General features: G+C 42.8%; 1 protein-coding gene across 1 annotated transcript in view; it reads left to right on the top strand.

Annotated features, from left to right (window-relative positions):
* Window positions 1-24,650, top strand: part of dnai1.2 (dynein, axonemal, intermediate chain 1, paralog 2) — a 208,152-nt gene that overhangs the window by 53,917 nt on the left and 129,585 nt on the right. Inside the window, exon 11 of the mRNA XM_078242014.1 lies at window positions 1,849-1,892. Coding sequence (XP_078098140.1) covers window positions 1,849-1,892 — 44 coding nt within the window. The remainder of the gene's footprint in view (window positions 1-1,848; window positions 1,893-24,650) is intronic.

The raw sequence follows: 24,650 nt of genomic DNA, 5'->3' as shown, positions 1-24,650 counted from the left end.
CTAATATGTAAATTGACAAAAGTGGACTGTAAACAGTGACTTGAAGGTAAATTTGTTTCTGGGTAGAAGGAGGTTTTCAAGAGGGAGCAAAATGTTCCCACAAAAAAAGTTGAGACTCACAAATTCAACCCATCTGGATTTCAAAGTGCATACAGAGTAGGATAAGGCAAAAAAGGAAAGGTGTGTCAAATTCCAAGGGCTCAACACTGCAGAAAGTCTAGAGCATTGTAGAAAGTGCAAGGGTGAAATTAAAAAAGGAAATTTGGAAAACAAAAAAAGGGTATGAAAAAATATAGGTAAGTAAAAGCAAAGAGAGCCCAAAAAAGTTTTAGAATACATGAAGAGCAAGAAGGAAACTAAGGCGAGAGCAAGACCAATTAGAGCCCAAAAGGTAATTTAATCAAGGCTTTAAAGCCAACTGCTCTCTCTGCCTGATTGGCCTGATCAGTTTTGAACTTGATATGCTGGTCAACCTGACTGTACAACGCATCCTCTTTATGCAGTGATGGTTCGCTGCTTGAGAGATGCCGCATAGATCTCCAGATGATCCCTGGAATGAATGACAGGTAAAACAGTTGAGTGTCAAATTCACTTTTAAGGTTACAGGCAGAGTGTCCAACACTCCCCATTGGCATCAGCTCTTGTTTCAGCTTATATAGCTTCACCATCACCTGTTAATTATATACCAATTGTGCTAATTCTATTCAGGTCAAGGACATTAATTTGAGTTTCAATTGAGCATACAAAATGGTACACTTTGCTGAAACTGTGGTGTAGTTGAGTTAGGAAGTACACGCTTGAAATACTTAATTCTTTAAATAAATGTAAGACTAAATAAAGGTTGCCTCCAGTATTGTCCTTCACCAATTGCTTTTCATAATAGCCTGGAGAGATGCAATCTTCATAGACATTGGTGCTCGGTCATTTTGATGAAGCTGAACCTCTGATAATTTGAGTTCAATGGCTGCCATCGTGTCCCCACATTCAATAGCTTCCTAAGGCTGTTTTTACTCACCTGGTTGCTGCAAAGCTGTTCCACTTGGCTGCACCCCCATCTCTGTGCCACTCCCCTGCTCACTGGAGGAGTCAGAGTCTATAGCCAGGCTGAAGCCTCCACTGTGATGATCCTCTCAAGAACTTTGTGCTGCTTCCAGTTTTCCACTGGCTGGACTTCATCTTAGCCTCATCCCATACAATTCTTCCAAACATGATAATGTCACTTCTTCAAGATACAGCCTGTGACAGATTCACAGTATGGCTAACAGCTCTCTCCGCAACAACTGCTGCTGAGATCTTACGTTGTTTAAGTAAACAAGACTCTGAGCTTCTGTACGTCATATGTAACATTGTTTAAAGTAGAAAATGGTCAGAAAATAGCTGACGATTGGCTGTTTATTGATTACCTGTCCACCACCAATCTGTCAGTCATTGATCCATCCCATTGCCTTTATCTGGTAAAATTGGCCAACAGTGAGAAGACCTTGAGGAGTCAATCTGATGTGGGCCCAGACCAGGGGACAAATGATGGCACATAATATTTTGACTTCTAATGTGCTGTGCAATATAGTGATGCAATACAAGTTCATTTTCATAAAACTAAATTATCAAACCACCTTGCCATGGGAAAGCAAAGAGCAAATTATATCCCATAGGAAGTAACGAAAAACAGTTGAAGTATTTGCTCAGTGAAATACAAGCGGTTGGCCAGGAACAGCATTAGCAGTGGCCAGAATGTCTCCAGCCCATATCTACAACTGGAGCAGCTATTTTGCAGCAGGACGTAACAAGAGTTGAAATAAAGAATAAAAAAAAGAAAAGTAATTTGTCATTTTTGTTTGTAATTTTCAGGAATCCAAGTTACCATGACCTTTTTGCAATTGCACATGGCTCCTGTAAGTTGAAATTTAAGATGCCTTGTCCTACATGTAGTTAGAGTAATTTGTGGGTATTTTGTTTGTATTATGTAAATAATTTAAGTATGAGTTTTAAGAACAGTTGCAGGAAATTTTAATTAAAACATTTGCTACTATTCTGAACATTCATTCTAACTCTGATCCGAATCCCAATCCAGAAAAGGGAAAGGTTCCTAGTTCTACCTGGCTGGGGTTGGAAGTCAAAATCATATTGTGAGCTCCTTTTAATCAATAAAGGGCAGTACAAGCTTAATTTCACAATATAATTTTTCGCAAATATTATTTGAGCTCAGTCATAGAATGATCTCAAAAAGATTTGATTAATTGTAATGTCCTATCTATGTTAGAGGTTGAGAGTTTTCAACAACAAGAAAAAAATGTGGTTTGCACATGTAGATTCAAAGTAACATACAAGTTTATTGAAAAAATATTTTCTGCACAGAACAGAAAATGAACTCAGACAGAGCCTGTGAAGCACCCAATGACATCACGATCAAATGCATTTATGGCTCTTAATGCATTTATGCGACCACTTAAATATATAACTTTTCATCGAAACTTCCAGCCTGCTCCGCCATTTATTTTGATCAGGCTGAGCATCGAGTTCAATATCCTGATCCCCCTTCAGAGGACACTGAAAGTCTGCAAAAGGATATAGATAGTCTAAGTGAGTGGGCGAGGGTCTGGCAGATGGAGTACAATGTTGGTAAATGTGAGGTCATCCATTTTGGTAGGAACAACAGCAAAATGGTCTATTATTTAAATGATAAAAAATTGCAGCATGCTGCTGTGCAAAGGGACCTGGGTGTCCTTGTGCAAGAATCACAAGGAATTGGTTTGCAGGTGCAGCAGGTAATTAAGAAGGCAAATGGAATTTTGTCCTTCGTTGCTAGAGGGATTAAGTTTAAAAACAGCGAGGTTATGTTGCAGCTGTACAAGGTGCTGGTGAGGCCACACCTGGAGTCCTGTGTACAGCTTTGGTCTCCTTACTTGAGAAAGTGAATCTCCTCTGCACTGGAGCGGGTGCAGAGGAGATTCACTAGGTTGATTCCGGAGTTGAGTGGGTTGCCTTATGAGGAGAGACTGAGTAGACTGGGGCTATACTCAGTGGAGTTCAGAAGAATGAGGGGAGATCTTATAGAAACATATAAGATTATGAAGGGAATAGTTAAGATAGAAGCAGGAAGTTGTCTCCACTGGCGGGTGAAACTAGAACTAGGGGGTATGGCCTCAAAATAAGGGGGAGCAGAATTAGGACTGAGTTGAGGAGGAATTTCTTCACACAAAGGGTTGTGAATCTGTGGAATCCCCTGCCCAATGAAGCAGTTGAGGCTACCTCATTGAATGTTTTTAAGGCAAGGATAGATAAATTTTTGAACAGTAAAAGAATTAAGAGTTGTGGTGAGCAGGTGGGTAAGTGGAGCTGAGTCCACGAAAAGATCAGCCATGATCTTATTGAATGGTGGAGCAGGCTTGAGGAGCCAGATGGCTTACTCCTGCTCTTAGTTCTTATGTTCCCCCTATATCTCTTGATCCCTTTAGCCCCTAGAGCTATATCTAATTTATTCTTGAAATCAGACAACGTTTTGGCCTCAACTACATTGTATGGTAGTGAATTCCACACATTCACCACCCTTTGGGTGAAGAAATTTCTCCTCACCTCAATTCTAAGAGGTTTATCCCTTATTCTCAAACTATGACCCCTAGTTCTGGACTCTCCCACGTTTGGAAACATACTTTCTGAATCTATTCTGTCTAACCCTGTTAGAATTTTATAAGTTTCTACAAGATCCCCTCTCACTCTTCTAAACTCCAGTGAATATAATCCTAACCAACTTAGTCTCTCCTTATATGACAGACCTGCCATCCAAGGAATCAGCTTGGTACTCCCTCTATAGCAAGGATATCCTTCTTCAGATAAGGATACCAAAACACACAATACTCCAGGTGTGGCCTCACCAACACCCTCTGCAATTGCAGTAAAACATCCCTATCCCTATACTAAAATACTCTCGTTATAAAGGCCAACATACCATTTGCCTTCTTTACTGCCTACTGTACTTGTGCACTTACTTTCAGTGACTGATGCATGAGGATACAATCATCAGGCAACTCAGATTCAATTAAGTATTCCTTAGTAGTATTCACAACATTAGGACTAAAGAAGTTGGTACTTCTGGAGATGATTTGGAGAATTCAATTCAAGTTGACAACAAATGGTCATGCATGGTGTCGCCAAACTAGTTCATCTTTGGTTTGAAATATGTAAAAAATTGGACCTGATTTTGCTACAACTGTAGCTGGTACCCACTTCTCACTCGTGGCATAATTACGCTCTAACACTCAATCTCCTTGTTGGAATTCGTATTGTTTTGCCCTCACTTCTCATCTAGCAACTTGATATTGTTGTTGGCACTCTACTATCTCTGAAGTTTCTGGAGATAATAACAAATCAAACTTAGTTCTCAACTTTCTCTTTAAGAGTAGTAATGCAGATGAACTGTGAGTAGTATTTTTATAACATGCCAAAAAGCTATTCACATGACATGATATCAAACTTTTCTCTCTTGAAGCTTTTAAAACTGTGGCCTAACCAAAGTTTTGTACAGCTCCAAAATAACCTACCTGCTCTTATAATCTATGCCGCGACTGATAAAGGCAAGTATCCCATATGCTTTCTTAACTACCCTATCAACCTGTCCTGCCACATTCAGGGTATCTGTGGACAAGCACCCCCAGATGCTTCTGTTCCTTTGAGCTTCTGTACAGGGCATTGGTGAGGCCGCAGCTGGAATACTGTGTGCAGTATTGGTCCCCTTATATGAGGAAGGATATATTGGCATTGGAGGGAGTGCAGAGAAGGTTCACCAGGTTGATACCGGAGATGAGGGGTTTGGATTATGAGGAGAGGCTGAGGAGATTGGGTTTGTACTCGTTGGAGTTTAGAAGGATGAGGGGGGATCTTATGGAGACTTATAAGATAATGCGGGGGCTGGATAGGGTGGAGGCGGAGAGATTCTTTCCACTTAGTAAGGAAGTTAAAACTAGAGGACACAGCCTCAAAATAAAGGGGGGTCGGTTTAAGACAGAGTTGAGGAGGAACTTCTTCTCCCAGAGGGTGGTGAATCTCTGGAATTCTCTGAGGTGGTGGAGGCTACCTCGCTGAATATGTTTAAAGCGCGGATGGATGGATTCCTGATCGGTAAGGGAATTAAGGGTTATGGGGATCAGGCGGGTAAGTGGTACTGATCCACGTCAGATCAGCCATGATCTTATTGAATGGCGGGGCAGGCTCGAGGGGCTAGATGGCCTACTCCTGCTCCTATTTCTTATGTTCTTATGTTCCTAGTGTTCTGTCATTGATTGAGTATTCCCTTGTCTTGTTGCTCCTTCCAAAGTGCATAACCTGTCACTTTTCAGGGTTAAATTCCATCTGCCACTGATCTGCCCTACCGACCGACCTGTCTATATCTTCTTGCAACCTAAGACCTCTTCCTCACTATTACTGGCCTGCCAATCTTCATGTCATCTGAAACATGGAAATGTGTGTTTCCCAAAGTCCTGCAAGATGTCTTTTATTTTTTTGTAAATTACCTGCCCATTGCCAGCCTGATTTACAGCTGCCTTTTGGGCCGCAAATTCTGCAGCTGAGCTGACAACAGGCAGATCGAGTTACGGGCAAAACAATTTGTGCATGACCTTGTCTTCTATTGAGCTGGCACCTACGCAACCATTTCCCCCTGAACTGGCGGCAGGTCATTCATGCCTGGTGTTTTAGCACATTAAGATCCCACCTTTAAGCTATCCTCTAAAGCAGGGGTCTCCAAACTATGGCCTGCGGGCCACATCCGGACCACAGCGGGCTAACATCTGGCCCGCAGCCAGTGGGGTGGGACGGGCTTCCCGCTGCCGAAAACACTCCCGCGTCCGGAACCTCGCCGCTGACTCAGGATCCGGACGCGGGGACGGAAGCCACAGGCCGGACATTTGCTGCCACTCCGCGCGGTGTCTGATGGACCCATGGGATTCCCCGCCCTCTTTACCAGCCTATTGTCCAATCAGAGCTGCCGTCCTGTGACTGACAGTTCATTAAACGAATCAGCAATTGAGACATCTGTTATCCAATTGCTGCTCTGCATTGACTGAGTGACAGCTGCTTTATCCAATCCGTACGCTCCATCTGTCTGAAATGAGCGAGAACAATGACAATGATGGCGGCAATTCACACCAATTCAGTTATGGAAGGAAAAAAGAAAAGAAAAGTGGACAGTGAGTGCCGCCTGTTTAATGAAGAATGGGGTGTAAAGTACTTCTTTGTACAAGCAGGTGATCAAGCCTTGTGTGTCATATGCAACGAAACTGTTGCAGTTTTGAAGGAGTACAATGTACGTCGGCACTATGAGACCAAACATGAACCAAGTTATTCCCAATTCACAGGAACACAGCATTTGGAAAAATTTGAATCAATGCAACGCAGGTTGCTTTCCCAACAAGCTTTTTTTTACGCAGAAGATAACTGAACATGAAGCTTTAACCAGGGCCAGTTACAAACTAGCTTATGTGTTGGCTAAAAGAGGAAAGCCATTCACCGATGGAGATCTCATCAGTGTATAATGGAAGCAGTGGAAGAGTTACGCCCAGAAAAAGCAAATCTGTTGAAAATCATCATTCTTGCGCCAAATACTGTTGCTCGTAGAATTGAGGATATAGGAAGCAATATATTTCATCAAATTGCAGACAGAGCAAGAAATTTTCAGTTATATTCTCTTGCACTTGATGAATCGACTGATGTGTGTGACACATCACAACTCCTAGTATTCATCTGTAGCGTCGACAGTGAATTTAATGTGACACAAGAATTAGCATCAGTGCATAGCATGCACAACACAGTAACTTGAGAAGACATCTTCAAAGAATTGCAAAAAACTGTGTTAGAATATAACCTGGAGTGGAATAAACTGCAATGCGTGACAATTGATGGAGGAAAGAACATGTCGGGGGTGAAGAAAGGTTTGGTTGGACAAATCACAAAAGCTTGTGAGGTTGGTGGATTCTCAAAGCCCATGTTTCTGCATTGCATTATCCATCAACAAGCATTGTGCGGAAAATATGTGGATATGTCTTGCGTTCTGAAACCTGTTGTTTCAACAGTGAATTTCATTTGATCTCACGGGCTTAATCATCGCCAGTTCATTTATAAAACTAATTTTTTTTCTTTGGCCCCCGAAAATGTATAAAATATACGATGTGGCCCTCGTACTGAAAAGTTTGGAGACACCTGAGTTAGATCATGGATGACCTGTACTCAAACTCCATTTGCCAACTTTTGCTCTATATCCTGTTATACTGCCTCCTCAGGGAAATCCATCAATCTTAGTCTTGAAAATTTCAACTTAAAACTACATTTATGCAATCCTGTTGGCCCTTATAATTCTCTGGTACATACGAACATAGGAGCAAGAAAACACTCTTTAGCCTATTGATCTTGCTCCACCATTCAGTTATATCATGGCTGATCATCTACCTCCACACAGTTTTCTCGCACTATCCCCAAATCCCTTGATGTCATTCATGCCCAGAAATATATTGATTTCTGTGTGGAACATGCTCAGTGAGCACAGCTCTTTGGGTAGAGAATTCCAAAGATTCATCACCCTCTGAATGAAGAGATTCCTCCTCATCTCAGTCATAAATGGCCTGCCCCTTATTTTGAGACTGTGTATTCTGGTTGCAGACTCACCATGTGGAGATGCTGGCGTTGGACCGGGGTAAACACAGTAAGAGTTTTAACAACACCAGGTTAAAGTCCAACAGGTTTATTTAGTAGCAAATGCCATTAGCTTTCGGAACCCTGCTCCCTCGTCAGATGGAGTGGATATCTGCTCCCAAACCAGGCACACAAAGACACAAAATCAATTTACAGAATACTGATTAGAATGCGAATCTTTACAGCTAATCAAGTCTTAAAGATACAGACAATGTGAGTGGAGGGAGCATTAGGCACAGGTTAAAGAAATGTGTATTGTCTCTAGACAGGACAGCCAATGAGATTCTGCAAGTCCAGGAGGCAAGCTGTGGGGGTTACCGATAGTGTGACATGAACCCAAGATCCCGGTTTAGGCCGTCCTCGTGTGTGCAGAACTTGGCTATCAGTTTCTGCTCAGCGACTCTGCGCTGGCGTGTGTCGTGAAGGCCGCCTTGGATAACGCTTACCCGAAGATCAGAGACTGAATGCCCATGACCGCTGAAGTGCTCCCCCACAGGAAGAGAACAGTCTTGCCTGGTGATTGTCGAGCGGTGTTCATTCATCCGTTGTCGTAGCGTCTGCATGGTTTCCCCAATGTACCATGCCTCAGGACATCCTTTCCTGCAGCGTATCAGATAGACAACGTTGACCGAGTTGCAAGAGTAGTACCGTGTACTGGTAGATGGTGTTCTCACGTGAGGTGATGGCATCCGTGTCGATGATCCGGCACGTCTTGCAGAGGTTGCTGTGGCAGGGTTGTGTGGTGTCGTGGTCACTGTTCTCCTGAAGGCTGGGTAGTTTGCTGCGGACAATGGCCTGTTTGAGGTTGTATGGTTGTTTGAAGGCAAGAAGTGGGGGTGTGGGGATGGCCTTGGTGAGATGTTTGTCTTCAACAATGACATGTTGAAGGCTCCGGAGGAGATGCCGTAGCTTCTCCGCTCCAGGGAAGTACTGGACGACGAAGGGTACTCTGTCCACCGTGTCCCGTGTTTGTCTTCTGAGAAGGTCGGTGCGGTTTTTCGCTGTGGCGCATCGGAACTATCGAACGATGAGTTGAGTGCCATATCCTGTTCTTAAGAGGGTGTCATTCAGTGTCTGTACATGTCTGTTGCATTCGTCCTCATCTGAGGAGATCCTGTGTATACAGAGGGTTTGCCTGCAGGGAATGGCTTCTTTAACGTGTTTAGGGTGGAAGCTGGAGAAGTGGAGCATCGTGAAGTTATCCATGGGCTTGCGGTACAGTGAAGTGCTGAGGTGACCGTCCTTGATAGAGATGCATGTGTTCAAGAATGCAACCGATTCTGGAGAGTAATCCATGGTGAGTCTGATGGTGGGATGGAACTTGTTGATATCATATAGTTGTTTCAGTGTTTGTTCACCATGAGTCCAAAGGAAGAAAATGTCATCGATGTATCTAGTGTATAGCATCGGTTGAAGGTCCTGTGCGGTGAAGAGGTCTTGTTCGAACCTGTGCATGAAGACGTTGGCATATTGAGGTGCGAAGTTGATCCCCATGGCTGTTCCGTGTGTCTGGATGAAGAACTGGTTGTTGAAGGTGAAGTCATTGTGGTCCAGGATGAAGCGGATGAGTTGTAAAATTGCATCTGGAAACTGACAGTTGTCAGCGTTGAGTACTGAGGCCGTTGCAGCAATGCCATCATCGTGGGGGATGCTGGTGTAGAGTGCCGAGACATCCATTGTGATGAGGAGTGCTCTTGGTTCAACTGCTCCATGTGTAACTCACCATCCAGACTCACCATCCAGGGAAAACATCCTATCTACAACATTAGCAACAATCAAGCTGTATCTTGATACATCTGTAAATATACCCTGTCATGCCCTGTAAGAATTTTGTGCATTTCAATGGTATCACCTCTCATTCTTTGAAATTCTAGAGAAGACAAACCCAGTTTCTTCAATCACTCCTCATAAAATAATCTCACCACCTCAGGGATTAGTCTGGTGAATCTCCTTTGCCCTCCCTCTATGGCAAGTATATTCTTCCTTGGATAAGGAGACCAAAACTGTACACAATATCCAGGTGCGGTCTCACCAAGGCTGGATTCAATTGCAGCAAGACATCTTTACTATTGTACTCAAGTCCTCGTGCAATAAAGGCCAGCATATTATCTGCCTTCCTAATAGGGCGGCACGGTAGCACAGTGGTTAGGGGCGGCACGGTAGCACAGTGGTTAGCACTGCTGCTTCACAGCTCCAGGGTCCCGGGTTCGATTCCCGGCTCGGGTCACTGTCTGTGTGGAGTTTGCACATTCTCCTCGTGTCTGCGTGGGTTTCCTCCGGGTGCTCCGGTTTCCTCCCACAGTCCAAAGATGTGCGGGTTAGGTTGATTGGCCAGGTTAAAAATTGTCCCTTAGAGTCCTGGGATGCGTAGGTTAGAGGGATTAGCGGGTAAAATGTGTGGGGGTAGGGCCTGGGTGGGATTGTGGTCGGTGCAGACTCGATGGGCCGAATGGCCTCCTTCTGCACTGTAGGGTTTCTATGTTTCTATGTTTCTAATAGATTACTGCATGCTCACCTTTAGTGACTCATGAACAAGGACAACCAGGTCCCTTTTGACATCAACATTTCTCAACATGGCACCATTTAAGAAATACTCTGCCTTTCTGGGTTTTTTTCTACTGAATTGGATAACTTCACAACTATTCACATTGTATTCCATCTGTTGTGTTCTTGCCTTCATCGGTAGGAGCATGGAGTATAAAAATTGGCAAGTCATGTTACAGCTGTATAAACCTTTAGTTAGGCTGCATGTGGAATATTGTGTGCAGTTCTGGTCACCACACTACCAGAAGGATGTGGATGCTTTGGAGACGGTGCAAAGAAGTTTTACCAGGATGGTGCCAGGTGTGGAGGGTTTTAGATCTGAGAAGAGGTTGGATAAACTCAGATTATTTTCACTGGAAAGGTGGAGACTGAGGAACCACCTGATAGGAGTCTACAAAATTATGGGAGGCATAGATAGGGTAGATAGTCAGAGGCTTTTTCCCAGGGTGGAAGGGTCGACTACAAGGGGACACAGGTTTAAGGTGAGAAATGGTAAGTTTAGGGGAGACGTGCAGGGAAGGTTTTCCACACAGGGTTGTGGGTGCCTGGAATACACTGCTAGTGGAGGTAGTGGGAGCAGGCATGTTAGCAATGTTCAAGGTGTATCTTGATAGACACATGAACGGGAGGTGAACAGAGGGATAGAAATCGTGGGGCGATTCTCCCAGAAGTGCTGAATTGGCGGGAAAACTGTTCTAAATCCTGACTGTTTTCTCAGTTCAGCTTTTCACCCGAATCTCCGCACTCTGTGAACTGCAGAGATCCCAGTCGTGAATATCATTAATAACCCAGGGGGATAGGGCATATTCGCGCCGGAGTTTGACAGTTCTGGAACTGGGGTCAGACCCCCACCCCCGGAGGCAGACTACCACCACCCCCCACCACCCCCCCCCCCCCCCCCCCCCCGCCCACCCCCAATCGCTGCTCTCCCTCCATCCCCGACCGATCCTGTCTGCAGATTGGCAGCTGGATTCCCCACCGATCGCCCCTAGGCCCCACCCACAATAGGCTCTGCCCCCTCGGCACTGTCTGATGCCCAATGGGCAGTGCCAAAGTGCCCCCTGGGCATGGGCACTTTGCCCCTTGGGCAGTGCCGGGGGCACAGGCTGGCACTGCCAATGTGCCAATGCCCAGGGGCCACCCCCCTGCTGCCCGACCCCCAGGGGCCCACGATTGCCCCTCCTTCATTCCAGCAGGGTCTCCCGCTAGTTCCCTGAACATGGGGAGTTAGTCTAAACCCTCCCGGAATGAAGTGCTCCTGGCGAGGTGGGAGATACAATCAGGACCTGAAAGTTCCCCAATATGAACTGATAAACATATTTAAAATACATTTTAAATAGATTCAAATTACTTACCTGCCTTCCTGTCGGTTTCCAGTGTGGTGTGACCGGCGACTGTTCGCCGGCTCTGGGAGATGCGCATGTGTTCCTGGCACATGCGCAAATCCCGGTTCAAGGCCGGTGACGCGCATCTCCCACCTCGACCCGCTAGAAAAGTTGCGGTTCGCGATGGGAGAATCGCGGCCTGTGTATTAACAGAGGCTTGGTGGATCAGAGGTCTTGTTCCTATGCTGTATCATTCTTTGTTCTTCTGTGTTCTTTGTTCATGTTGCAACTGTGTCAAACTTGGGTTAGGCCACATTTGGAATACTGTGTGCAGTTCTGGTTGCCACACTACGAGAAGGATGTGGAGACTTTGGAGAGGGTACACAGAAGGTTTACCAGGATGTTGCCTGTTTTAAAGGGTATTAGCTATGAGGAGAGATTGGACAAATTTGGCTTGTTTTTGCTTAAATGTCGGAGCTGAGGGGCAACCTGGTAGAAGTTTACAAAATTATGAAAGGCATGGATAGAATGGATAATCAGAGTATTTTTCCCAGGGTAGAAATGTCAATTACTAGGGGACATATGTTTAAGGTAAAAGGGAGCAAGTTTTTTTTACACAGAGGGATAGTAAGTGCCTGCAATGTGCTGCCAGAGGAGGTGGTAGAAGCAGATGTTTAAGAGTCATCTTGACAGATACATGAATAAGCAGGGAATAGAGGGATATGGACCATGTAGAGGCAAAAGGCCTTTAGGTTAGAAAGATGTCATGTGTCGGCACAGGCTTGATGGGCTGAAGGGCCTGCTCGTGTGCTTTACTGTTCTTTGTTCTACCTCACCAGGAACAGCCTGCCACCCTGAGAATGACTTGTTTATTCCAACTTTGTTTATTGTCTGTTAACCAATTCACAGTCAATACCAATATATTCCCCCCCATCCCATGTGCTCTAATTTTGTTTCCTAACCTCCTGTTTGGGACCTAATGCGCCTTCTGAAAATCCAAATATACCACATCCTTTATCGATGTGACAATTAACATACTTGAAAATTTCAACAGGTTTGTCAAATGATTTCCCTTTCATAAATCCATGTTGACTCTGCTCAATCATAACATTATTTCCCAAGTGTCTAGTTTTTTTTTGTATTCCTTATGAAAGCTTCTAACATTTTCCTACAATTGACGTCAAACTAACAGGCCTCTGTTTTCTATCTCCCTCCCTTCTTATAGTGGTGTTACATTTGCTACTTTCCAATCTGCAGGAACTTTTCCACAAAGTTAATGCATCCACTATCTCTATAGCCATCATCAGGTCCATGGAATTTATCAACATCAATCCAATTAATTTTTCAAATACTGCCTCTTTATTAATACTAATTTCTTTCAGTTCTTTATTTTCAGAAGCCCCTTGGTTCCCTATTATTTCTGGGAGATTTTCTGTATCTTCCTCGGTGAAGACAGGAACAAAGTAATTGTTTAGTTTCTCTGCTATTTCACCATTTTCCATTATAAATTCTTCTGGTTCTGTCTGATCTGTCAAATCAGGTAAGTACAATATTGGAATTCAACTTTTTTAAGACGTGTTTTCTTTAAGTACGTCTCCAGTCTGTAGGTACTTTCCTTGTTGTTATGGAACTTTGAAAATTTTCAATCAAAGCATCATTACTTTTATTCTTTATTCCTTGATAGGTCAGAGATGCAGCCCACCTAGCAAAGTTTCTTGTTGATATTTAACCCAGTTTCAGTGTAAAACAAGTATACTTTTGATGGGTCATAAGTCTGGTGGGACCTGACGTCTGACTCCTCTGTATAAAAATTGAAAAAGCCAGCCAGTATGCTGCACAGGTAGAACACCTTTATAAACCAGTTAAATAGGATGAAGTGGACACCATGCTGTGCCTCCCACCTGACTGTAAAACAGCAGACAGAGGCTCTATTATTCCCTATTTCATGAAAGCTGCTTTCATTGATCATTGTGGGGAATTGAAAATGGTTGTATGCTTTCAAAACTGCTTTTATGACGTGGTGTTATATTTTTGAGCAGGATCTTTTTTTGACACATTCATCCTCTTGGTGCTTCAGAGCGCAATCACGGAGGAGGAATTAAGTAAATCTTAAAGCTGCCAAACAGACTACCCATCAATAACTCCAGTTGTAGCAGCAACCATAATGAATAGTGTGGACGTTCTTGGAATAAAAGTAACGGCTTAAATGTAAAAATAGAAATGGATAATTAAGATTCAGAGGCAAAGGTACATGACTAGAAAAGTACAGTGAAATAAGAGATATGACCCAAATTAACCAGACACAAATGTTAGCAAACAGAATAACAGACCATCAATGCAAAATCTTCAAATATGAAATGGATTGTATGCAGAACGAGATTCCCATGAGGAAAATATCAGCTTGAGCAAAAGATGGAGTGCCTCGAATAAATGAGCTAAACAAAAAAAAAATAAGGGGGAGGAATATGTTGAAAGTAAGCCTGAAATAAACTAAAGAAAGTCATGAAAAGGAGGTGGTAGCACTGCTCGGGGTTGACAGGAGTAATCTCGTTGTGAAGACAAAAATATGGAATATCTTGCATCTGCAATTACAAATGTTCGTGGGATTGGGAATGGAATTATATGAGGGGAAGAAATGCCAACTGCAAAAAACGATTTGGATTTGAAACAAAAAGTGAGCACAACTTAAATGTGGACAGGGCATTAAGTCTATCCAGTATCACAGAGGAGATAACCAGGGCTCCAATCATAATTAGTTATGCTTGTGTTATTGGGCTGGTGGTCAATTAAGAGAGAAACAAATGAGATCACCATAGCCCAGTTCGGGTAAGCTCATGGAATTCATAATCCAAAGTTAGGTTGATTGGCCATGCTAAAAATTGCCCTTTGTGTCCTGAGATGTGTAGGTTAGAGGGATTAGTGGGTAAATATGTAGGGATATGGGGGTAGGGCCTGGGTGGGATTGTGGTTGGTGCAGCCTCTCGATGGGCCAAATGGCCTCTTTCTGTACTGTAGGGTTTCTTTGATACTTGAAATCGAATTAGTAAGTAGTAAAAGACAACAAGCATTATGTTATTATTAATTGATAATCTATGTTCTATGTTCTATGAATATGCTAAGTAGGAATGGTATTCTGATTGACCTGCTCAGCTAGTGAATGTCTGATGGAAGGGGGCATAGTGTGGATAGTTGTGGAAGCTCAGAACCCATCCCAAATAATTAGGCAATTTGCAAACTCTAAGCATCAGGTGCAGTAGTAAGGATGCTTCAGTGGTGCTCTCCTCTTTCCACCAACATTAGAGTTAAAACAGTGCCATAATATTGCAGTGGAAAAGAGGAAGCTGAGAAGGGCCCAAGAAAATTGATATTTTGAAGTTTTCAGCTCCAAAGGGATCAATGATGTTCTGTTACAACAAATTGGATGTTTGGACAAAAGAAACTGTCATATACAGTTCATTCCAAATAGCTTGTCTCAAAATCTAGGATCATTCGTTATGTTCTGGTGTCCATTTTGTCTGATGTCTTTTGCTATTCAAGTATTCCCTGTCACGTTGGAAGCCTTTGATTGAGTTGATTGTGTCTCTTGTGAATATTATTGTTCAGTAAGTTCATAAAAATATACAATATCACATTAATTGAAATCACTGATCTGCTCTTTGGTATGTCTTATCAATGAAATGAATGGAAACCATGAAGTGCCCTGTTACTTAAGTAAAGCTGCACGTAAAAACATCAACAACTATATTGTTCACTTTTCTTGTTTTAATACATATTTTATTTTTTTATTAAATGTTCATCAGCAGAAATTATTGAATTTGTTCAATAACTTATCTCTATTGTTTCTAAAAAATGCCACACACCACCCTGACTTGGAACAATATGTGGAGATATCACAGTATCACAATATCACAGTTCCTTCACAGTCACTGGATCAAAATCCTAGAACTCCTTTTCAATAACACTAATACAGTGTAGCTGTATCCATTGACCTACACCACTTCAAAAGGATAGCTCACTGTTACCTTCTCAAGAGCGATTAGCGTCATGGTTAGGTTGCTGGTCCAGTAATCCAGAAATCCAAAATAATCCTTTGGATACTGTTACGATCATGATTGCTGTTAATAGTGGACAAATTGGATCCCTGGGTAAAACCTGGCTTGATAGATCCTAACCTTTTTGAAACCATGCAGGTAAGTTACTGAACAAATTCACAGGAGTCTGTTGATGAACTTTTAACATACAGAACAAAATACTTATTAAAACATAATAGTAAATTTGCAGATGACACAAAGATTGGTGGCAAAATGGACAGTAAAGAAGGTTATCTCGGATTGCAATGGGATCTTGATCAATTGGGCCAGTGGGCTGACAAGTGGCAGATGGAGTTTAATTTAGATAAATGCGAGGTGATGCATTTTGATAGATCGAACCAGGGCAGGACTTACTCAGTTAATGGTAGGGCGTTGGGGAGAGTTACAGAACAAAGAGATCTAGGGGTACATGTTCATAGCTCATTGAAAGTGGAGTCACAGGTAGACAGAGTGGTGAAGAAGGCATGCGGCATGCTTGGTTTCATTGGTCAGAACACTGAATACAGGAGTAGGGATGTCTTGAAGTTGTACAAGACATTGGTAAGGTCACACTTGGAATACTGTGTACAGTTCTGGTCACCCTTGTTTCTTCAGAAGGAACTCTTTAAAAATGCAGATAGCGAAAACTTCAACTTATAAATCAAAGAAAGGGTTTAATAAAGAAATATCATTACTCCCAACTCGGGGCCTCACCCTGAGCCCTCCAAGCTCTCTACAATTCTGCATAGTTTCTTATTTATAGTGAATCAGCTGGTCAGCTGACTATTACATCACTCTGGTTCCATGGTTTACTGGGTCAGCTGACTTTACATCTTGTTCCCATTGGTCACATTACATCCAATACAAAGGTGTCACTGGTTACATTCTAACAGATTCCCTTTATTTTTTGTTTTTCAAAATAATTTAAGACAAGCATCCTCCAGTATTCTTAATTACTTTGCAGTACCTGCAGCCCTTTTTGTAAAACAGTCAGATACCAGTCGGATAACTGGCTCGGATATCGACCCAGTTAAGTTTGGAAACTTCCTTGTTTTCCAGAATTTGCTTAAGACTGGCCAAATCAATTCTTAATTGTTTTTCCGCTATACTTTTTGTTGAGTAAACATTGTTCCATAAAGACCGATTGTCCACATAACACTTCATTGGTATTTTCTTAACCGATGTGCCCATAAAAAATAATTCTGTTAATGTATCAGACAAATATATCCCCATATCCAACGCCTCCACTAACGCTAGGGTTTCAGCAGCCAATGTGCTTTTGACCACCCTTTTTATTTTCTTTGCTTCTCAGGCTAAGAGGTAACATTTTCTTTCCTTACCTACCAGGAATATTATGAATCCAGCACCGCTTGAATGTCCATCTGGTAGATTCGCATGTGAAGCATCAGTAAACACAACCAATTTCATATCTTCCGGTTCTCCTAGTACTGGAAATTTAATTGCACACTCCTTTAATTTTAACTTTTTAAATGTTTTATTAGCCTGCAAGATCTCTCTGACTGTGGCGCGCTTCAACATATTACTGAGCTCTAGGACATTATAGCTCCCATCTGATCTTGCCTGTGTGCATAGCCAATTTAAGTGTCCAACATATTCCTCAACAACTCTGTTTCTTTTTCATTGGCCCGTTCCTCTTTTTCTTTTGACCTTTCTCTGGGGATGAGAATGGGATCAATACTGTTCAGATATCCCTGTTGACTCATCGTTACACCAGATGTACTTTGTCAGATATCAAGACCAAGATATTGAAAAGCACCAGCTGTTTGACTTCCTACTTTAAATTCTGTTTTCAGCTTCTCAATTATCCTTTTTTCAAACTCTTCTGTGCCACCACATAGGAAATCATCCACGTGCATTATAAAAATTCCAGCTAATTTTCCTTTAGCCTTCCAGTAAAACATTGCTGGATCTGCTTTTAACTGGACACAGCCAGTCTTCAGTAATACAGATCGTACAGAGAAATACCAAACCCTTGATGCACCATTGAACCCATATACACATTTATTTAATTTCCACAAATGTCCCTGTGTATTACCTGCTTCTTTGGGTGGCCTCAAAAAAACTTTTCTTTGAAATGTTCACCCTACAGAAATGCTGCTTTGATATCAATTGATTTACACATCCAATTATGAGATGCTAGAACAGTGAAAAAAAATTTCAGTGTCACTTTCCCTGCTGTGGGTGAATCAACCCTAATGTCTCTCCCATCCAAATGTTCCTCATACCCACAGGCTAGTAATCTGGTTTTAGCTTTATACGTTCCATCTTGCAAAACTTTCTCTGTGTAAACCCACCTATGGGACAAAACAGGCTGCCCTTCAGCTGGTACCTTGGTGTACACCCCAAACTCCTTCCAACTGTCCAGCTCCCTTTGTTTGGCCCCTCTTAATTCTGCAAGCTCCATTTTGTTTGCAGCAATCAATTCTTCCTTATCATGGGGGCTTCTACCCCTATTCCTATCAAACATCACCCATCCTTCATAATTTTCCAAGAACTCATCTTTCTGGTAAAACTTATCGAAGTATCGTAGCAGGAACTGTAGCCCTTCTTCTTTATTCAGGGCATTTGCTGTCCAATCGGAAAATACTTTGCTTCTTATCTTGCTCCTAATTCGAAGCTAATGCCATACCTTGCTTTTTTTTGGTATTGTGATGACAAGGATTCACATTTCTACCTCTGCCTTCCATTGCTGATATGGTTCAGCATCCGAAAAGACAGGGGGACAATCAAATCCCACCGGTTTACTTCTACCTTCTGCCATGGTTGTAGCAATTCTTCAAAAACAAACACCAAGTTATGATGGGTTTTCCTCTGCTACCACTGTTTCTTCAGAAGGAACTCTTCAAAAATGCAAATAACGAAAGTACAACAAAACTTACCCCAACTTATAAATCAAAGAAAGGGTTGAATAAAGAAACATCATTACTCCAAACTCGGAGCCTCGCCCTGGGCCACTCCAAGCTCTCTGCAATTCTACATAGTTTCTTATTTATAGTGAGTCAGCTTGGTCAGCTGATTATTACATCATTCTAATTGGTTCCATGGTTTACTGGGTCAGCAGATCCGTCCATTTTGTTCCCGTTTACATCCAATACAAAGTTGTCACCGGTTACGTTCTAACAACCCTATTATAGAAAGGATATTATTAAGCTAGAAAGAGTGCAGAAAAGATTTACTAGAATGCTACCGGGACTTAATGCTTTGAGTTATTAGGAGAGACTGGATAGACTGGGACCTTTTTCTCTGGAGCGCAGGAGGCTTAGGGGCGGTCTTATAGAGGTTTATAAAATAATGAGGGGCATAGATCAACTAGATAGTCAATATCTTTTCCCAAAGGGAGGGGAGTCTAAAACATAGGTTTGAGGGGAGAGATACAAAAGGGTCCAGAGGAGCAATTCTTTCACACAGAGGGTGGTGAGTTTCTGGAACAAGCTGCCAGAGATAGTAGTAGAGGCGGGTACAATTCTGTCTTTTAAAAAGCATACATGAGTAAGGCGGCTATTGAGGGATATGGGCCAAGCATGGGCAATTGGGACTTGCTTAGTGGTTAAAAAAAAGGCAGCATGGACAAGTTGGGCCAAAGGGCCTGTTTCCATGCTGTAAATAAAAACATGACAAGTGAACAGTATCACACCAGCAAAGGATGAATTCTCCCAAAAAAAATTCAAAGTGCCGAATTCATGTAAAAACTGGAGTAAATTCCCCTAGTTTTTTCAGTGGCATTTTCAAAATGAATCTGTCGCACGCTGTGCATCACAGAAAGCTCTAGTGTGAATCGTGCTACAAATCAGTGGGTGGGACCTATTCCCGCTGTAGAGGTCGGCAGCATAATGCTGAGCGGGCCATTGCGCATGTGCTGTAGCCCTCACTGCTGGCCTCCTGATTGCTGCCCAGCCTGATCGCTGGCCAACACTGCAACTCCCCATTGTTGGCTTATAGTATCCTCCACGGCCTAATTGGTAGCCTTCTGGATGTGTCCGGGCCAGCCTCCCTCCCACCGGCCCGCCTTGATCCCACTCCTACCCACCCCCCCTCAGCAGTCCCGATCTCCTGATTTTCCCCCCCAACCCTGCAGCCCTGACCACCTCCCCAACAATCCCAAATGCCCAGCAGGCTGACCCCCCCACCCTGATGGCCAGCCCCGATGGCTGACCTCCCTCCCTCTGTCACCGCTGAGGAAAGAGTGGAAGTGGGACCACTCACCATTACTGATTTCCTCCCAGAGGCCCCACCTGCTCTGGCCCCGCCTCCTTGACACTGCCCGATGCCTGGTGGGCAATGCCAAATACCACCTGGGCATTGTCACTTTGCCCTTTGGGCAGTGCCGGGAGCCAGGCTGGCACTGCCAAGGTGCCAATGCCCAGGGGGCACCCCGTTTCCCCCAATTTCCTGGGGGCGCCCTCTATGGCCCCCCTTCCCTCCAGCGGGGTTAGGCCGCCAGCTCCCCACTAGTGGGGAGTTGTTGTAAACCCCGCTGGAGCGAAACACTCCTGGCGGGGGAGCGGGGAGAGAGGCTAGCCGGCCTAGAGACTTCAGTCCCAGGCCCGCTAATCAGATGCAAATGAATATTAGCATAATTTATACAGCTCCGTGCCGATTTCTGGTGTGGAGCTGATGACTTCGGAAACGCGCGGAGGCCGTGGCGCCCAGAGGGAAGCCCACTACATGGCCTTCCCTTGAATCTCCTGGTCCGGGCTAGGAGAATTGCCCCCAAAAGGTTGAAAAAAAATCTCAGTACAAATAGATAATTTAACTTCCCACTATTTCTTTACCCTAGCTATATCTTTACAGACACATCAACCAGTGAAGAGTTACTACTAGCTTCACACACAGCTTCTTGCCTGGGACTGACACAATTGCAAACAGTTTCCGTCTGATGAATTCCTGGGCATTCACTTAGTGCTTTTCACCCAACTCATATCTGTTCCCGAGGCCCCTAAAAAAGAGCACTCTAAACCCAATGTTTCATCAACTGCAGAGCAAACAAATGAGTTCCCTCAACTCAGTTTTCAGCAGCACCTTTGCTGCACTTTACTGAGTCCTGTAACTGATTATTCGTTTAACTACTGTCCTGATACCCTTGTAATTTTCTTCTCAAAAAGCTTAAAAGTCTTATCTTTTCTCTCTGACACACACTGAATACTCTTCCTCTAAACTTCTGTCTTTACTGTGTCTGTGTCACTGAATCGCTGTAACTGGAACAGAAAAGTTTTTCTACTTTTTTTTTGCTTTTTCCAGAATCACTGAACTTTCAAATTGCCTTTTCCTGCTCATATTTCTTATGATGTTATGACTTTGTGAAAAAGCTAATCTCATTAATAATATCAATGAAGCTACTGGATTGTCATAAAAACCCATCTTGTTCACTAATTTCTTACAGGGGAGGAAATCTGCCATCCTTACCCAAACTGGCCTACATGTGACTCCGACCCACAACAATCGTCGGAGGCTCATCTCAGGGTCAAACATAAGGCTGAATATGTGAGCCATCTTGCTCAACTTAAGACAGTTGCCAGAGTTGGAAACAGTAGACTGGGAATGGAGCTTGTGGCAGGGGTCAAAGGCAACTGAAAAAATAATTCCAACGTAGTGGTTGATTGCGACAGAAATCTAATTTAACTGTTGAAAAGCTGTGCAAAGTGATCTGGAATAAGAAATGCGAGATTTTTACATGTGTTTTCTTAGATATGCATGGGAAGATGAGGAATCAAATGTGTGGTGAATAATCTTTTAAGGAACTCTTTCTGTGTGGGAGTATGACTAAATGCTGAAAATTATTGATGGCCTTTTGGTTATTCCCACGATTAAAACACCATATGTAATTTTATCACTGATAAAATAGTTTGTCCTATTGCTGAATTTCCACTGTGAAATCAGCAGTATATCTTCACATTTAAGCTACTATTGATAAATCGATTTCCTTTTCTGTCTGAATTACGAAACATAATTTTCAAATTTGTTAAAATAAGTTTTGAATGTACTGAATTGATGAATTATTATGATAGATTAATTAGTACAAAATTGCTTCCCAAATGGTTAATCATCACAGATTATCCTGAAATATGATATCTGTTCCACAACGTTACTTTTTAAAAATAATTCAACTGGCGAAGAAATACCAGGGGTGATTTGAAATATTGCCTCAATTGACTAAACCTTATTGCTTGTGGATAATCTAGTGAAGTGTAGAACAAAATAAATCTAAATCAAACAAACCATTTGTTCTCTGGCACTATGGGAATTCTGCCTGATGCCGGAAGGGAATGAGGCAGCCAGTGAACTGGATTGTATCTAATAAATGTCAACCCAGGCATCTATAGTGAAAGGATTAATAAGTATTTTTGTAGATGCTGACAGCTTGATACTAGGGTTTTGACCCATTGAAATTTAAGTAACATATGAAATATCCTCTCTGCTGGTAGGCAAAGTCTCCTTTACCACTTTCCATCAGATTCACAGCTGTCATGCAAAATCTTTTAGTTCAAAACGGTCATGTGAAAAGTGCTTATCTATATAATTTACTTTTAATTATTTCGTGAGGTGTCAGCGTCACTGGCAAAGCCAGCACTTGTTACTCATCCCTTATTTCCCTTGAGCTGAATGGCTTGCTAAACCAGCTCAAAGCATTGTTACAAGTCAACCACATTATGCTAGGTCCAGAGTCACATATTGGCCAGGCGAGGTAAGGACTGCAGATTTCCTTTCTTTAAAGACATCATTATGGAGGCAAATTTTCAATTCCAGGTTTTATTAATTATTTAAACCACCAGCTAGCAGAGTGAGATTTGAACTATGAGGGTCTGGGCCTCTAGGTTATTAGTCCAGTGACATTGCTACAATGCAACCATCTCCCCATTATCAGCTGTTTAGAAGTCATGTGTGAAATTGATCAGGCAGGTTGAAGTAATGTCGTCTCAATTTCCCTATGAAGTACTGCCAATTTTGTGGCAAATTGGAGGCATTAAATTGGTAAAATGTATTCTGAGAGGCTATTACCTCAAATTCACCACAAAATATCAATCTGAATTATCCTTCTCAAAAGTCCTTTAAGGCATACTTAGAACCCCATCTGCCTCATGCAGACCCCAACTGTGACGCCAAAAGCAATGCCAATCACTGGAGGGACCATGGTACATTTATACCATGCAAACTCAACTATATGCTAGGTCTTGAGAAGCCTAACCAGTATTCCTTCACAAGACCATTGGAGGCCACAAAGAAAGGGTCACACAACATCTTTACATTTATGGCATTTGAAGATTAAGAAGTGCTCCTCCTGAATTCACAGTGCCACTGTGGACTCTGCTAGCCGGTGCAAAAAGAAATGACTGCTCCAGGACCGTATTGATAGGATATTGCATATGCATATTGATGAAAATTAGCTGATGAATAAGCAAACTGATTTTTTAAGAAGTCTAATTCTTCCTGAGACATTGGGTTGAAAATATGATCACAATTCTCATGATTAAACAGGGCTGTGTAGTTCAGAACATACCTAATAGAGGTTTACAAAATTATGAAGGGTATAGATAGGGTGAACAATGGGAAGCTTTTTCCCAGGTTGGAGGTGACGATCACGAGGGGTTACAGGCTCAAGGTGAGAGGGGCGAGGTACAACTCAGATATCAGAGAGTGGTGGGGGCCTGGAATGCGCTGCCAAGTAGGGTGGTGGAGGCAGACACGCTGGCATCGTTTAAGACTTACCTGGATAGTCACATGAGCAGTCTGGGAATGGAGGGATACAAACGAATGGTCTAGTTGGACCAATGAGCGGCACAGGCTTGGAGGGCCGAAGGGCCTGTTTCCTGTGCTGTACTGTTCTTTGTTATTTTAAGGGTGCATTTGTGAAGCAGTGACAAATTTGACCTTCTGTTTAAGCCTCATGGATGTTATGACTTTGTGAAAAAGCTAATCTCATTAATAATATCAATGAAGCTACTGGATTGTCATAAAAACCCGTCTTGCTCACTAATTTCTTACAGGGGAGGAAATCTGCCATCCTTACCCAAACTGGCCTACATGTGACTCCGACCCACAACAATCGTCGGAGGCTCATCTCAGGGTCAAACATAACGCTGAATATGTGAGCAATCTTGCTCAACTTAAGACAGTTGCCAGAGTTGGAAACAGTAGACTGGGAATGGAGCTTGTGGCAGGGGTCAAAGGCAACTGAAAAAATAATTCTGTTTAAGTTTCAGCCAGGAGGGACTCTGCAGATTGCTGCCTCGATGGACTCTCAACTGTCCTGTTTGGGATGGGACTCCTGCCCTGCCTTCATTCTTGCATGAATTTATACTCTGTAATGTCAAACTATGGTACCATCATTTAAGAAGGGAGGAAGGGATAAACCAGGAAACTAGAGTCTATCCTTAGTGATAAGGAAACTATTGGAAGCAATTCTGAGAAACAGAATTAATCTGCATTTGGGGAGGCAGGGATTAATCAAGAACAGTCATCATGGTTATGTTGAGGGGAGGTCATGTCTGACTAACTTGATTGAATTTTTCGATAAGCTGACCAGATGTGTAGATGAGGAGAATATATTTAACATAGTCGACTCGGATTTCAGCAAGGCTTTTGATAATGCTCACATGGGAGTCTGATAGTAAAGGTAAGGGCCCATGGAATACAAGGAAATTTAGCAAATTTGATCCAGAATTCTGAGTGTCATAAAACAGAGGGTGATGATCGAGAGGTGTTTTCCTGACTGGAAGACTGGGTCCAGTAGGGTCCTGCAGGAATCAGTGTTGGGGCACTTGCTGTTTGTGGTTTGTATAAATGATTTAGACTTGAATGTAGAAGGGTTGATTAGTAAGTTCGCGGATGACACGAAAATTGGTAGGGTAAATAGTGAGGATAGCCTTAGATTACAGGAGGATATAGTCAGAAGGCCTGATCAGTGGCAAATTGAATTCAATCAGCATGAGAGCGAGGTGATGCACTAGGGCAGGACAACAAGGCAAGGGAATACATTTTGAATGGCAGGACCCTGGGAAGTATCGAGGATCAA

Source organism: Mustelus asterias, chromosome 1 (genome assembly GCF_964213995.1).
Source record: "Mustelus asterias chromosome 1, sMusAst1.hap1.1, whole genome shotgun sequence".
NCBI classification, from domain to species: Eukaryota; Metazoa; Chordata; class Chondrichthyes; order Carcharhiniformes; family Triakidae; genus Mustelus; species Mustelus asterias.
This window is presented reverse-complemented; position numbering and strand designations above follow the sequence as displayed.